This window comes from Schistocerca cancellata, chromosome 5 (genome assembly GCF_023864275.1).
Source record: "Schistocerca cancellata isolate TAMUIC-IGC-003103 chromosome 5, iqSchCanc2.1, whole genome shotgun sequence".
In the NCBI taxonomy this organism is placed as follows: Eukaryota; Metazoa; Arthropoda; class Insecta; order Orthoptera; family Acrididae; genus Schistocerca; species Schistocerca cancellata.
Window position 1 is genome coordinate 253,301,242 of NC_064630.1, and position 14,523 is coordinate 253,315,764.

Consider the following 14,523-nt stretch of genomic DNA (forward strand, 5'->3'; position numbering starts at 1 on the left):
TAGTCCTGATCTTTATGTTATCCTCACACCCTCCTTCATATATTTACTTTTTTATTCTACTTTATTTCTGGAAGAATGAACCTGCGCCACAGAGAAATTATAATTTGGTGTTTATTCTTGAGAGAGTTTCTCACAAATATTGCCATCTGCATTTTATGCTATGGTCATTCCATTTTCTTTGTGTGGTTACATGTGATTTTAAGATCAAATGACAATGTAGAACTGCAGGTAGGAAAAGCAACCTCGAAACTGTGGTTCATTGGAAGAACCCTAAATAAATTTAATTTATCCACACAAACAATTTTAGTATTGTTTGTCTTTCTGGGACCATTATGAGGTATGACAAATAGCAGAGGTATCAGTAATTTTGTGACTAAAAGACCTTCATGATATCCTAGGTTTTAATGCGAGCTCTTGCATGTAGATAATTTTTTATTAATAAAAGAAATATTCTAAGGTAATGTGCTGTTTATTTGTATAACCTACAGAAAGTATGCATTTCATTCATTGCTTTGCTTACGTCAAGGTGAACCCACTCCACAATAAGTTTCCGAAAAACATGTATAAAAAAAGTAGAACAAAAAAGGAAACAAAGCTACCAAATGTAAAAGGCGAAGCATTTCATTATGCTGATCATGCTTGTTGCATCCTTGTGTAACAGTTGAACGTCTCTTTACTTTTCTTTAAAGTGCTATTAACTATAGCGTATACCATTGTGTTTAATGTGTGTCAAGTGTATAGCAAGAGTGAAAGAGCAAGAGTAAACTATAATTCTTATTTGTTTCAGATGGCCATGGATGAGGAATTGGAAGCACATCATGCAGAAGAAGAAACTTCTGAAGAAAATGCATTAGAAGTTAGTTCAGTGAGTTTCTGTAATGAGTCATTTGAGTCTCCAAGTATAATGCAAACATGTTTGGCCGAAGATTGTGAAAGGTACGGACGAGACTGTGACAGTGTAAACAGTGTGGGGCACAGAAGACAACAGATTTCTTCCATTTTACGATCAGGTGCTGAGGAGAATGAAGCAGAAGACATGGAAGTGCTGGAAAGCAACAATTGTTCAAGCAGTGAAGAATCTGGAGATAGTGACAGTGATGATGAAAATGATAGTGCTTTGTCACCTGTGGCATTGATTGGTACTCCACTGTCCACAGGCAAAAAAAATTCTCATTCAAAAAGATCTGCCAATAAATGCATTAGGACTTACAATCCTCAACATGATTTCTTTGCTGACTGCCCCGAATTAAATGAAGCTGATGGGTTTTTACAGTGGGACGACATTGAACCTAAAAACTGTGAAAGTCACCGTACACCTGCCTCAACTGTTAGGTCTGCTAATAAGACTGACAGCAGCGACAGTTTTGTCACACCAAAACGAATTCCTGTGTCAGCCAAAAGAAGTAATAGTAGAACAGCAAAGAAACTCTGTAAACGTAACTTAAAAGTGAATGAAACAGGGGAGGCTAGTGCTGGAAAAATTACCAATACTGAAAGTTTGTGTATGCTCATGCGAGGCCGTCGTGTTGTGAGAGATTTGTTGAGAAGAACAGAAAATATGAGGCATAAAAAATGTTTGAGACAAAATTATGGCTCTCCTGTAAGTGGTGGCAATGTCATTGTCAGCCCTGGAGTTCCTGGTATTCATCCTTTACCACAGACCCCTGCAAAGACAAGGCTTCCTGAAGACAGAAATGTACTTGCAGCACAACCTACAACTCCCATCCTTGATGCTTATGATAAGGATAGTAACTGCATTGATGAACTAGATCCAACGCAACCTGCCTCAATGCTGATTTTGCAGGGTAAGGGAAAATTAAGCATTGTGAATTTATGTGTAATTTCATTAACAGTTTTAAGTGTTTATCTTCCTCTGCACGATTAATAGTGTGCACACACTGTCAGCAGAGACCAGTCCATTGCCAAAGTGGTTATGTTTTTTGTAGTAAAAATCTGTTGTCAAGGCCATGACTGACAGATATTGAAACATAATTTCCTGCAAATACTTGTATTGACTTCTCTTTACTGTAATGAACAGCTAATTTATTTTGCTTCTAAACAAGTTAGATACATAGTAACAGAGGAATTTTCAAGATATTTCAATATATATAGCTAGATAATAGTTTCTTTGTCATATTTTTCTTCATAAATTTTACACACACTTAATTCTTATTCAGTAGCGAGCTGCCAGCTTATATCTATCAGGGTGGAATGGTGTGAGGAAGCACATCTTTAGTTGCAGACAAGATACTATCATTTTGTGTTGCCATGAATTTAAGTTGTTAATTGGGGTATTCACAATATTAAAGAGCAAATGGGTGTGTTAGTGCCTTTTCCAGTTAATATTATAAAAATACTACATTTCCAGTCATATTCTGCATTAACAGTGAAAGTTCATTAGAAGGGAAATCGCCTTCTCTAGTTTAAATTTGTTTACAATAAACACTGGATAAACTTGGTCTTGTTTGCAAAATGTAACAGGAAACGGGGAGAGGTCTGTTACCTTCATGTCCATCTACATCTGTACTCTGCAAACCACTGTGAAGTGTATGGCAGAGGATACACCCCACTGTACTGTTTATTAGCGCTTTCTCTTGTTCCATTCACATATGGAGTGCAGGAAGAGTGAGTGTTTAAATGCCTCTGTGCATGCTGTAACTAATGTAATGTTATCCGCGCAGTCCCTGTGGAGTGACATGTAGGGGGTTGTTTTATATTTGTAGAGTCATCATTGATGCCACTTCACAAGGCATTGTTAGTATGCTTTCTAGCAATAATTTACATCAATCTTTAAGAATCTGATAGTTCAGCATCTCAGTGACACTCTTGTTGGTCAAACAAACCTGTGACCTGTTCATGCTGTCCTCCTCTCTGTATGTTCAGTATCTCCTGCTAATCGTATTTAGTACAAGTTCCATGCACTTGAACTACGGGTATTGACTGCTTACTGTTGGAGGGAAGACGCTTGATACAGATGTAAAAGAAAGTAAGCCACAGCAGACCATTAATAAGAATTTTAAGAGACAAATCAGAAACTAAATTCAGTAGAAAAAGAAAGGCATTACTGCTAGTTAGCAGTCATGACAGGGGTGTAGGCCAACAGCTGCAGGAAAAACTAAGATCAGGGTACCAGGTCATAAATAGTGCTTACCGTGGCCAAGTAATAGTTGATATTGAGGCACTGACTAGGGACCTGAGTGGAGAGGATCACATGTGTAATTGGAAGATCAGGCAACAGCCTGCAGAAGAATAGAATATATAGTACCAAGAATGACCTGAATAAGCTAGATGCAACAACCTCACACACAATTATTGAATTTATACAGCAGCATGATCAACCCTGGATGAAGAATGTTATTAGGTGAGTTTAGTAGGAACTGACTGAGTTGCTGCTAACTTTGGCAAGGGCTCACATTGTTATTGTGCCATTGCTGCTGTTCAGAGATGGGGATGAGACACGGCTTAGACCTTAATCGGACGACGAAATGGAATCATCTGGATGGCTAGCTGAAAGTATGGGAAGTGAGGCATCATCACCAATAGTATGAGGGCTATTCAGAAAGTAGGGAATGTTTTGGCATTTAAAAAAACCAAATACAAGAAATACATTTTATTATATAGATCTGAAAGACCGACTGACATACTACTTTTCCACATAGTCACCAAAGACATTGAGGCACTTATCATAGCGGTGGACAAGCTTTGAAAGACCTTCGTTGTAAAATTCTGCCACCTGAGACTTCAGCCAGTGAGTCACGCCAGCCTGGAGTTCCACGTCGTCATCAAAGCGCTGCGTGAAAGGTGAAATTTCAATACTGTCATAAATAAATAAAAAAGTTCCTAGCTTTTAGAACTACCTGTGTTGATAAAGGGAAATGTTAAACAGTGTTAGGGAGACTGGGGAAAGGGGAGCAGGCCACTCAGATCCCAGAAAGAGACGAACCTGTGGGCAGAAACCAAAGATGGATAGTTGTATGAAAGAGAGTAGAAGGTCAAAGGTACTATGTTGTTGAGAACTGTTCCAGCTTCAATGCAGAGAAGGAATAAGGTCAGAGTAAGAAAAAAAGATGAGCCAATGAATGGGAAAGTAGTATTGGATGGAAGGGTTCAAATATCCTGTGTGATATAACGCGAACTCGGGCTGCTAGCATCATGCTATATGAAGCATCCTCAGCAACTGGGTACTGTGTGTCCACAAGACATCCAGTTATTTTATGTCAGTTCATGAGCTCAGTCTGTTTAGTGGTGGTCATTCCTCTGTAAAACACAATACATTAAACACATGTAAGTTGGTAAAAACGTAGATGTTGTCTTGAATTTTTTCCATTGTATACAGTATTACCATTGTATACAGTATTACCATTGATGAATTGCTTCAGTGTCCTCTTTCAATCTGAGCTGTTGCGGATCTCAAACACTGAGCAGTACTCAAGAATAGGTCACACCAACATCCTATAAGCAGTGTCCTTTGCAGGTGAACCACTTTTTCCTAAAATTCTCCCGATCTTCCTACACCTCTGCATTAACTTACATTTTTCCACATTAAGGGCTAGCTGCCAATCATCATACCAACTGGAAATTTTGTCCAAGTCGTCTTGTATCTTCCTATAGTCACTCAACTTCGACACCTTGCTGTACACCATGGCATTATCAGCAAACAACTGCAGATTGCTGCCCACCCTGTCACCCAAATCATATATAGGACAACAGCAGTCTTATCACACTTTCCTGGGGCACTCCTGATGATACCCTTGTCTCTGATGAACACTCACCTCCAAAGACAACATACTAGGTTCTCTTATTTAAGAAGTGTTTGAACCACTCACATATCTGTGAACTTATTCCATATGCTTGTACCTTCATTAACAGCACTGTGTCAAATGCTTTCCAGAAATCTAGAAATGTGGAATCTGCCTGTTGCCCTTCGTCTGTAGTTCACAGTATATAATGGGAGAAAAGGCAAGATGAATTTCACATGAGCGATGCTGTCTAAAATCATGTTGATTCGTGGACTTGAGCTTCTCAGTCTCAAGAAAGCATAATATATTTGAACTGAGAATATGTTCAAGGATTCTGCAGCAAACCAAAGTTAAAGATATTGGTCGGTAATTTTGAGAGTCCATTCTTTTACCCATTCTTATATACTGGAGTCACCTGTACTTTTTCCCCATTGCTTGGGACTTTCTGCTGGGTGAGAGATTCATGATGAATGCAGGCTATGAAAGGGGCCAATGCCATAGAGTTGGGATTCCATCTGGACCGGGTGATTTATTTGCTTTCAAGTCTTTCAGTTGTTTCTCTATGCAATGGGTGCTTATTACTATGTCAACCATATGGGAGTCTGTCCGATAGTTAAATGATGGTATGTTTGCATGATTATCCTGTGTGAATGATTTCTTGGACATTAAATTTAAAACTTCGGCTTCCGTTTTGCAACTTCATCTGCCACACCAGGCTGGTTAACAAGGGACTGAATGGAAGCCTTAGACCTGCTTAGCGATTTCACATAGTACCAGAATTTTCTAGCATTCTTTGGCAGATCTGAAGTTACAGTATGACGGTGGTAGTTGTATGCTTCATGCACAGATCATTTCACAGGTGTACGAATCTCTACTAATCTTCATTTGTCATCATTTGTGCGTTCCCTTTTGAACCGAGAGTGCAACGGCCCCTGCTTCCTCGGCATCCTCCAAATTTCATTACTAAACCATGGAGTCTTTTTCGTCTTTCATCCACTTACTAGGCACGTAACTCTGGATTTACAATCTGCTTAAACTTTGCCCATAATTCTTCTACATCCATCTTACTGGAACTAAGTGATGTGTATTCACTGTCTAAATGAGACGCTAACAACTGCTTATCTGCTCTATTTAGCAGAAACTCTCTCCTAGACTTCTTGCCTGATTGACTAACTTCCGTAATCATAATTGACATAATGACATTATGATTGCTAATACCCGTATCTATACTGACATTGCCAATACGGTCCAGCCTAATTGTAGCTACAAAGCCTGAGATATTTCCACTGCATGTGGGCTGCTGAGCTAGCTGCTCAAGACATGTTTTCAGAAAACTTGTTTAAAAGTATTTCGCGTGACTGTGTGTTTGTACATCCTGCAATGAATCCATGGACATTCCAGTCTCTGACAAGTAGCTTAAAGTTGCCTTCAACTAGAATTGTGTGATCTGGGTATTTACACACTACTGACCACATACTTTCTTTGAATGACTCTAGAAATTTCACAATGAAGTCAGATGGCCGGTAAAAAGATCCAACAATTAACTTGGTTTCACCTACACATGTTATACGTGACCAGTTAACTTCACTGTCACAGTCAACCTTGACCTCAGTAGAGAGAAAATTTTTGTCATCTGCAATGAACACTCCCCCTGTGGCCTCTAATCTGTCTTTCCGATATACGTTTCATGACTTGCTAAACATCTCACAGCTCTGCATGAGTACTTTGACAGTTTAGTGATAAAAGTTTGCTAGTTGAAGTGTCTTTATTCTGAACACTGTCGAACTTCCCTTGGTGTGTATTGATTGGCAAGTGTTCATCAGAACACATCAAACTACCATGTAGCCTAAGAAACCCTCATGTGTGCTCCACAAGCTGCTTTGCTACCCAAGTAGCTGTTTCCATTGTGTAGTGCACCCTTGACCCGTCAAGGGGAGTCCTACAAATCCCCACATGAAAAAGCAGGTCTATAAATCTGCAGCCAAGACTGTCACAGAGTTAACGAAGCCTTTATTTGAGACCCTCCACTTGGCTCCAAACCAAAGGACTCTGATCAACCCTGGGAACAATGCTTCAAATTATGAGCTCTGCTTATACCCCATGCAAGAGACCAGCAGATCTGACCACTACTGTCAGCCATTTGCATGAACAGAAGATGGCCTCAGAACCCATGTGATGGGCATAATTAGTGCTGATGTGAGCCACAACTTGCAAACAACTGCACCCGACATGCTCGACAACCACAAGCGAGGTTGCTTCCACATCTCAGATGAGACTACCCTGCAAACATACCGAGTGCACATTGACTTTCTTTCCACCCATGAGTGCTATCACCCTAAGGGATTCCATAATGTGCCTAGCATTGGAGCTCCTGATAATTAATAAATCCCGCCCATGTGTGCATGCTCAGACCCTGCTGAAGGAGTGGCCAACTTTACACTCAGTGTGAATGGATTAGGCCAGGTGGCCAGTCTCCATACTGGCCTTCCACTTTCAGTGATACGAACACATTATCTGGTGCACCAGGGGGTGCCTCAGATGCAGAGCCCATACCTGAGGTGTCCCATGTGATGCACCAGATTCTCTGCCACTGCTACATCCCAAGGCAGCAGCCTGTAGGTGACTGACCATAGTCTACATCTACATCTACATTTATACTCCGCAAGCCACCCAACGGTGTGTGGTGGAGGGCACTTTACGTGCCATTGTCATTACCTCCCTTTCCTGTTCCAGTCGCGTATGGTTCGTGGGAAGAACGACTGTCTGAAAGCCTCCGTGCGCGCTCTAATCTCTCTAATTTTACATTCGTGATCTCCTCGGGAGGTATAAGTAGGGGGGAGCAATATATTTGATACCTCATCCAGAAACGCACCCTCTCGAAACCTGGTGAGCAAGCTACACCGCAATGCAGAGCGCCTCTCTTGCAGAGTCTGCCACTTGAGTTTGTTAAACATCTCCGTAATGCTATCACGGTTACCAAATAACCCTGTGATGAAACGCGTCGCTCTTCTTAGGATCTTCTCTATCTCCTCCGTCAACCCGATCTGGTACGGATCCCACACTGATGCGCAATACTCAAGTATAGGTCGAACGAGTGTTTTGTAAGCCACCTCCTTTGTTGATGGACTACATTTTCTAAGGACTCTCCCAATGAATCTCAACCTGGTACCCGCCTTACCAACAATTAATTTTATATGATCATTCCACTTCAAATTGTTCCGCACGCATACTCCCAGATATTTTACAGAAGTAACTGCTACCAGTGTTTGTTCTGCTATCATATAATCATACAATAAAGGATCCTTCTTTCTATGTATTCGCAATACATTACATTTGTCTATGTTAAGGGTCAGTTGCCACTCGCTGCACCAAGTGCCTATCCGCTGCAGATCTTCCTGCATTTCGCTACAGTTTTCTAATGCTGCAACTTCTCTGTATATTACAGCATCATCCGCGAAAAGCTGCATGGAACTTCCGACACTATCTACTAGGTCATTTATATATATTGTGAAAAGCAATGGTCCCATAACACTCCCCTGTGGCACGCCAGAAGTTACTTTAACGTCTGTAGACGTCTCTCCATTGATAACAACATGCTGTGTTCTGTTTGCTAAAAACTCTTCAATCCAGCCACACAGCTGGTCTGATATTCCGTAGGCTCTTACTTTGTTTATCATGCGACAGTGCGGAACTGTATCGAACGCCTTCCGGAAGTCAAGGAAAATAGCATCTACCTGGGAGCCTGTATCTAATATTTTCTGGGTCTCATGAACAAATAAAGCGAGTTGGGTCTCACAGGATCGCTGTTTCCGGAATCCATGTTGATTCCTACATAGTAGATTCTGGGTTTCCAAAAACGACATGATACTCGAGCAAAAAACATGTTCTAAAATTCTACAACAGATCGACGTCAGAGATATAGGCCTTTAGTTTTGCGCATCTGCTCGACCCTTCTTGAAGACTGGGACTACCTGTGCTCTTTTCCAATCATTTGGAACCTTCCGTTCCTCTAGAGACTTGCGGTACACGGCTGTTAGAAGGGGGGCAAGTTCTTTCGCGTACTCTGTGTAGAATCGAATTGGTATCCTGTCAGGCCCAGTGGACTTTCCTCTGTTGAGTGATTCCAGTTGCTTTTCTATTCCTTGGACACTTATTTCGATGTCAGCCATTTTTTCGTTTGTGCGAGGATTTAGAGAAGGAACTGCAGTGCGGTCTTCCTCTGTGACACAGCTTTGGAAAAAGATGTTTAGTATTTCAGCTTTACGCGTGTCATCCTCTGTTTCAATACCTTCATCATCCCGGAGTGTCTGGATACGCTGTTTCGATCCACTTACTAATTTAACGTAAGACCGGAACTTCCTAGGATATTCTGTCAAGTCGGTACATAGAATTTTACTTTCGAATTCACTGAACGCTTCACGCATAGCCCTCCTTACGCTAACTTTGACATCGTTTAGCTTCTGTTTGTCTGAGAGGTTTTGGCTGCGTTTAAACTTGCAGTAAAGCTCTCTTTGCTTTCGCAGTAGTTTCCTAACTTTGTTGTTGTACCACGGTGGGTTTTTCCCGTCCCTCACAGTTTTACTCGGCACGTACCTGTCTAAAACGCATTTTACGATTGCCTTGAACTTTTTCCATAAACGCTCAACATTGTCAGTGTCGGAACAGAAATGTTCATTTTGATCCGTTAGGTAGTCTGAAATCTGCCTTCTATTACTCTTGCTAAACAGATAAACCGTCCTCCCTTTTTTTATATTCCTATTTACTTCCATATTAAGGGATGCTGCAACGGCCTTATGATCACTGATTCCCTGTTCTGTGCTTACAGAGTCGAAAAGTTCGGGTCTGTTTGTTATCAGTTGGTCCAAGATGTTATCTCCACGAGTCGGTTCTCTGTTTAATTGCTCGAGGTAATTTTTGGATAGTGCACTCAGTATAATGTCACTCGATGCTCTGTCCCTACCACCCATCCTAAACATCTGAGTGTCCCAGTCTATATCTGGTAAATTGAAATCTCCACCTAAGACTATAACATGCTGAGAAAATTTATGTGAAATGTATTCCAAATTTTCTCTCAGTTGTTTGCCACTAATGCTGCTGAGTCGGGAGGTCGGTAAAAGGAGCCAATTATTAACCTAGCTCGGTTGTTGAGTGTAACCTCCACCCATAATAATTCACAGGAACTATCCACTTCTACTTCACTACAGGATAAACTACTACTAACAGCGACGAACACTTCACCACCGCTTGCATGCAATCTATCCTTTCTAAACACCGTCTGTACCTTTGTAAAAATTTCGGCAGAATTTATCTCTGGCTTCAGCCAGCTTTCTGTACCTATAACGATTTCAGCTTCGGTGCTTTCTATCAGCGCTTTAAGTTCCGGTACTTTAACAACACAGCTTCGACAGTTTACAATTACAATACCGATTGCTGCTTGGTCCCTGCATGTCCTGACTTTGCCCCGCACCCATTGAGGCTGTTGCCCTTTCTGTACTTGCCCAAGGCCATCTAACCTAAAAAACCACCCAGCCCAAGCCACACAACCCCTGCTACCTGTGTAGCCACTTGTTGCGTGTAGTGGACTCCTGACCTTTCCAGCAGAACCCGAAACCCCACCACCCTATGGCGCAAGTCGAGGAATCTGCAGCCCATACGGTCGCAGAACCGTCTCGGCCTCTGATTCAGACCCTCCACTCGGCTCTGTACCATAGGTCCGCAGTCAGTCCTGTCGACGATGCTGCAGATGGTGAGCTCTGCTTTCATCCCGCTAGCGAGACTGGCAGTCTTCACCAAATCAGATAGCCGCCGGAAGCCAGAGAGGATTTCCTCCGATCCATAGCGACACACATCATTGGTGCCGACATGAGCGACCACCTGCAGATGGGTGCACCCTGTACCCTTCATGGCATCCGGAAGGACCCTTTCCACATCTGGAATGACTCCCCCCGGTATGCACACGGAGTGCACATTGGTTTTCTTCCCCTCTCTTGCTGCCATATCCCTAAGGGGCCCCATTACGCGCCTGACGTTGGAGCTCCCAACTACCAGTAAGCCCACCCTCTGCGACCGCCCGGATCTTGCAGACTGAGGGGCAACCTCTGGAACAGGACAAGCAGCCATGTCAGGCCGAAGATCAGTATCAGCCTGAGATAGAGCCTGAAACTGGTTCGTCAGACAAACTGGAGAGGCCTTCCGTTCAGCCCTCCGGAATGTCTTTCGTCCCCTGCCACACCTTGAGACGACCTCCCACTCTACCACAGGTGAGGGATCAGCCTCAACGCGGGCAGTATCCCGGGCAACCACAGTTGTAGTCCGATCAGGGGATGCGTGGGACGAGCTGGCCGTCTCCGACAAACCCCCATCCGGACCCCCACAGTGATGCCCATTGGCAACAGCCTCAAGCTGTGTGACCGAAGCCAACACTGCCTGAAGCTGGGAGCGAAGGGATGCCAACTCATCCTGCATCCGAACACAGCAGTTTCAGTCCCTATCCATGCTAAAAACTGCTGTGGAAAGAACGTCTGAACTAATCTACAGAGAGCGCAAACAAATTGACACAAAATTTAAACGGTTATTAAAATACAAGATTGCCTAGTAAATGCAGTAATGCTGCTACTTGCCCACTGCTGACACACTGCTCGGCGGCGGAAGGAGACTATGCGATTTTAAACTATTCGGGTACTAAAACGCGATGCTACAACTCTCAAATACTATAATACGCCCAAAATTTATGAATTAAACAATGCAAGTACCAAAAACACGCAAAGAAATTAAGAACTAAACTATGTAACAAATGAGTGAGCTAGGAGTATACGACTTGCTGCTGCAGCTGCTTATCCAACGGCGGCAGGGAGCACATACAGCTGTTCGCAAACTGTGGTCAGCCCCTCCTACATCCGCACACAGCATGCATGCATCCTAACCATCCTAGCAAGATTAGCTGAAGACTTAAACTATAAAAGCAGAGAGAATCCTAGCTATGCAACTTGTTACTCTCCTGAAGTGTCACCAATAGATGCTGATGCATTAATGAGCTGTATAGCTGGCTGTGAGCAACTACTGCATAATGGAGTGATTGAATTTATGCTTACAAAAACACGAGATTAAACCTGTTAAACAAGAAAACACACACAAAATTTAATGAATGTTGTGTGAGGAAAACAGAGAAAAAGGTAGCACTTAACTTGCCGCTCTGTAGGCGTATATCGGCCAAGAGCTGGAGCCTGACTGGCTTACTGAATGAATGGACAGTTGGTCCAAAATAGACCACAAAGGCTTGATAATATTGAGATCTGCTGACTGGTGTCTAGGGGATGTGCAACATTCCATCATCCTGCTCAGAAAATCAGTGCTGGATGAGGCAAGCTGTGGGAATAGAGATAATGTGTCTTGGAACACAGCATCATCATTGGGAAATGAACATTGTAACATGGTACAGACCTCATCAACCAGAATGGTAAAATAGACCATCACAGTAATGTGCCATGCAGAGTAACCGTGAAGTATCTGCAGTGCTAAGGTACGGCTGTCCAAATCATCACCAAACCTCTGCCATGCTTCATTGATCAGACGTAAACTTGGCTAGAGGTTGGAAACAGTGTGAAACATAACTCATCTGACCAAATGACTTTCTTCAATGCTCCATACCTAGGTTTCATGTCTTTGGCACCACATTTCTCTGCTATGGGCATCTGCACCACTGGTATGTGGTTTTGGAATTTTACCTTATCCAGCAATTCCCTGAATACCGAGCTACCTTTGTGTCATTTTAGTGGTGACAGAGTTCACGAGTGTGATATTGAGTTCTGCAGTGACTTTTGCAGGTGTCATCTCCTTATTTTTCGTCACAATCCTCTTCCATGATCATCTATCATGATCACTCAACATACAATTTCAACCATGTTGTGACTTAGCAGATGATGGTTTTCCGCACTCAACGGTGCAATTATAAAAACAACGGTCCTCTGGAGATATCTTGAAAACTCGTTCATAGTTTGGCCCCATGGTGAGAGCAAATTGTTGCTTTCTTGGGCATATAATTCCATTTATGCTTGCAGATGCCTGGATGCCACCATCCTTCGCAAACTGAGCATACTTAAAAATTTAGTGCATGGGACCTGTGTAGAGTTTGACACTGACAGCTTTGAGGGTAAACTGATACCCTTGGAAGTGCTATTAAGTAAAAATAGATATGTGAAACATCGTGTTAAGGGAGCTCTGGAAGTAAAAACACAAGACCAACCAAAGGGAGAGCAAGAAGAAAGAGATGTGATGTCTCTCACCTTCCTACCGCTAGTACAACAATCGCCAGAATAATGAAGATGCACAGAGTGGATGTGTTCTTCCTTCTTTCAGTCAGGAGAGCAGCTCTTCTGAGATCTTTGAAAGATGGTCTGCATTTACGAAAGGCAGATATATATGAAATTACTTGTCAGCATGTTAAAAGGGACATACGGCAAACAGTACACATTGTACAGGAATGGTGCATCTAACGCCAGTGATGAACTATCCTTCTGTATCACAACACATTTGCGATGATTGAACATTGTATTTCTACTGTGCAAACTATGGAAGATTAGAGGGAAGTTAAGATACTGGCCACACTGTGCTATTGGGTTCAGGGGTTTAGAAAGTTGTGGAAATACTAGTAGACAGTCTGCTTAACAGAGATGAAACCACTATTTACACTATGGTTGGACATGCAATATTGGCACCTTAAGTCTTTGACTCGTGCCAGTTTAGAATTAGGGAGTTCCTAAACAGATTTATATACATGCAGCAAGTACAGTGCGAGCTTTTTTACTTGGCTGATGTTAGGATAACATGCGACCTGCAGGAGAGACAAGTGTCACAAGGAGAACATGTGACACAGAATGAGCAGGTTTTGTGACAAATATGTACCTACACTTAGAATGGTGAGCTTCCTTTCCGAGGAGGAGACAAGGTAGAGCCCCTGGCCATGTACGAGTTACTTCATCCCTCATTCTTGGAGTAACACAGCCCAAACTGAGCGCAGTGTAAGAAGAATGACACTAATGGATATAAAAGTGCTTTCTTTTCTTATATAACAAAGGCATCAAAGAAAATGAACCAATATAATTCTGAAAATAACTTACGATAGATAATTCTGAAACTACTTATGATTAGCATTGACTGAGATCAGACCATATATAAAAAAGATTGTTACTAATAATACACTCCTGGAAATTGAAATAAGAACACCGTGAATTCATTGTCCCAGGAAGGGGAAACTTTATTGACACATTCCTGGGGTCAGATACATCACATGATCACACTGACAGAAACACAGGCACATAGACACAGGCAACAGAGCATGCACAATGTCGGCACTAGTACAGCGTATATCCACCTTTCGCAGCAATGCAGGCTGCTATTCTCCCATGGAGACAATCGTAGAGATGCTGGATGTAGTCCTGTGGAACGGCTTGCCATGCCATTTCCACCTGGCGCCTCAGTTGGACCAGCGTTCGTGCTAGACGTGCAGACCGCGTGAGACGACGCTTCATCCAGTCCCAAACATGCTCAATGGGGGACAGATCCGGAGATCTTGCTGGCCAGGGTAGTTGACTTACACCTTCTAGAGCACGTTGGGTGGCACGGGATACATGCGGACGTGCATTGTCCTGTTGGAACAGCAAGTTCCCTTGCCGGTCTAGGAATGGTAGAACGATGGGTTCGATGACGGTTTGGATGTACCGTGCACTATTCAGTGTCCCCTCGACGATCACCAGTGGTGTACGGCCAGTGTAGGAGATCGCTCCCC

The 14,523-nt window shown here is 42.7% G+C and overlaps 1 protein-coding gene across 3 annotated transcripts in view; it reads left to right on the top strand.

Annotated features, from left to right (window-relative positions):
* The window catches only part of LOC126188902 (microcephalin), a 278,114-nt gene that overhangs the window by 36,495 nt on the left and 227,096 nt on the right, over positions 1-14,523 (top strand). For all 3 annotated transcript variants that reach the window (XM_049930587.1, XM_049930589.1, XM_049930588.1), the window contains exon 2: positions 788-1,805. In XM_049930587.1, coding sequence (XP_049786544.1) covers positions 788-1,805 — 1,018 coding nt within the window. The remainder of the gene's footprint in view (positions 1-787; positions 1,806-14,523) is intronic.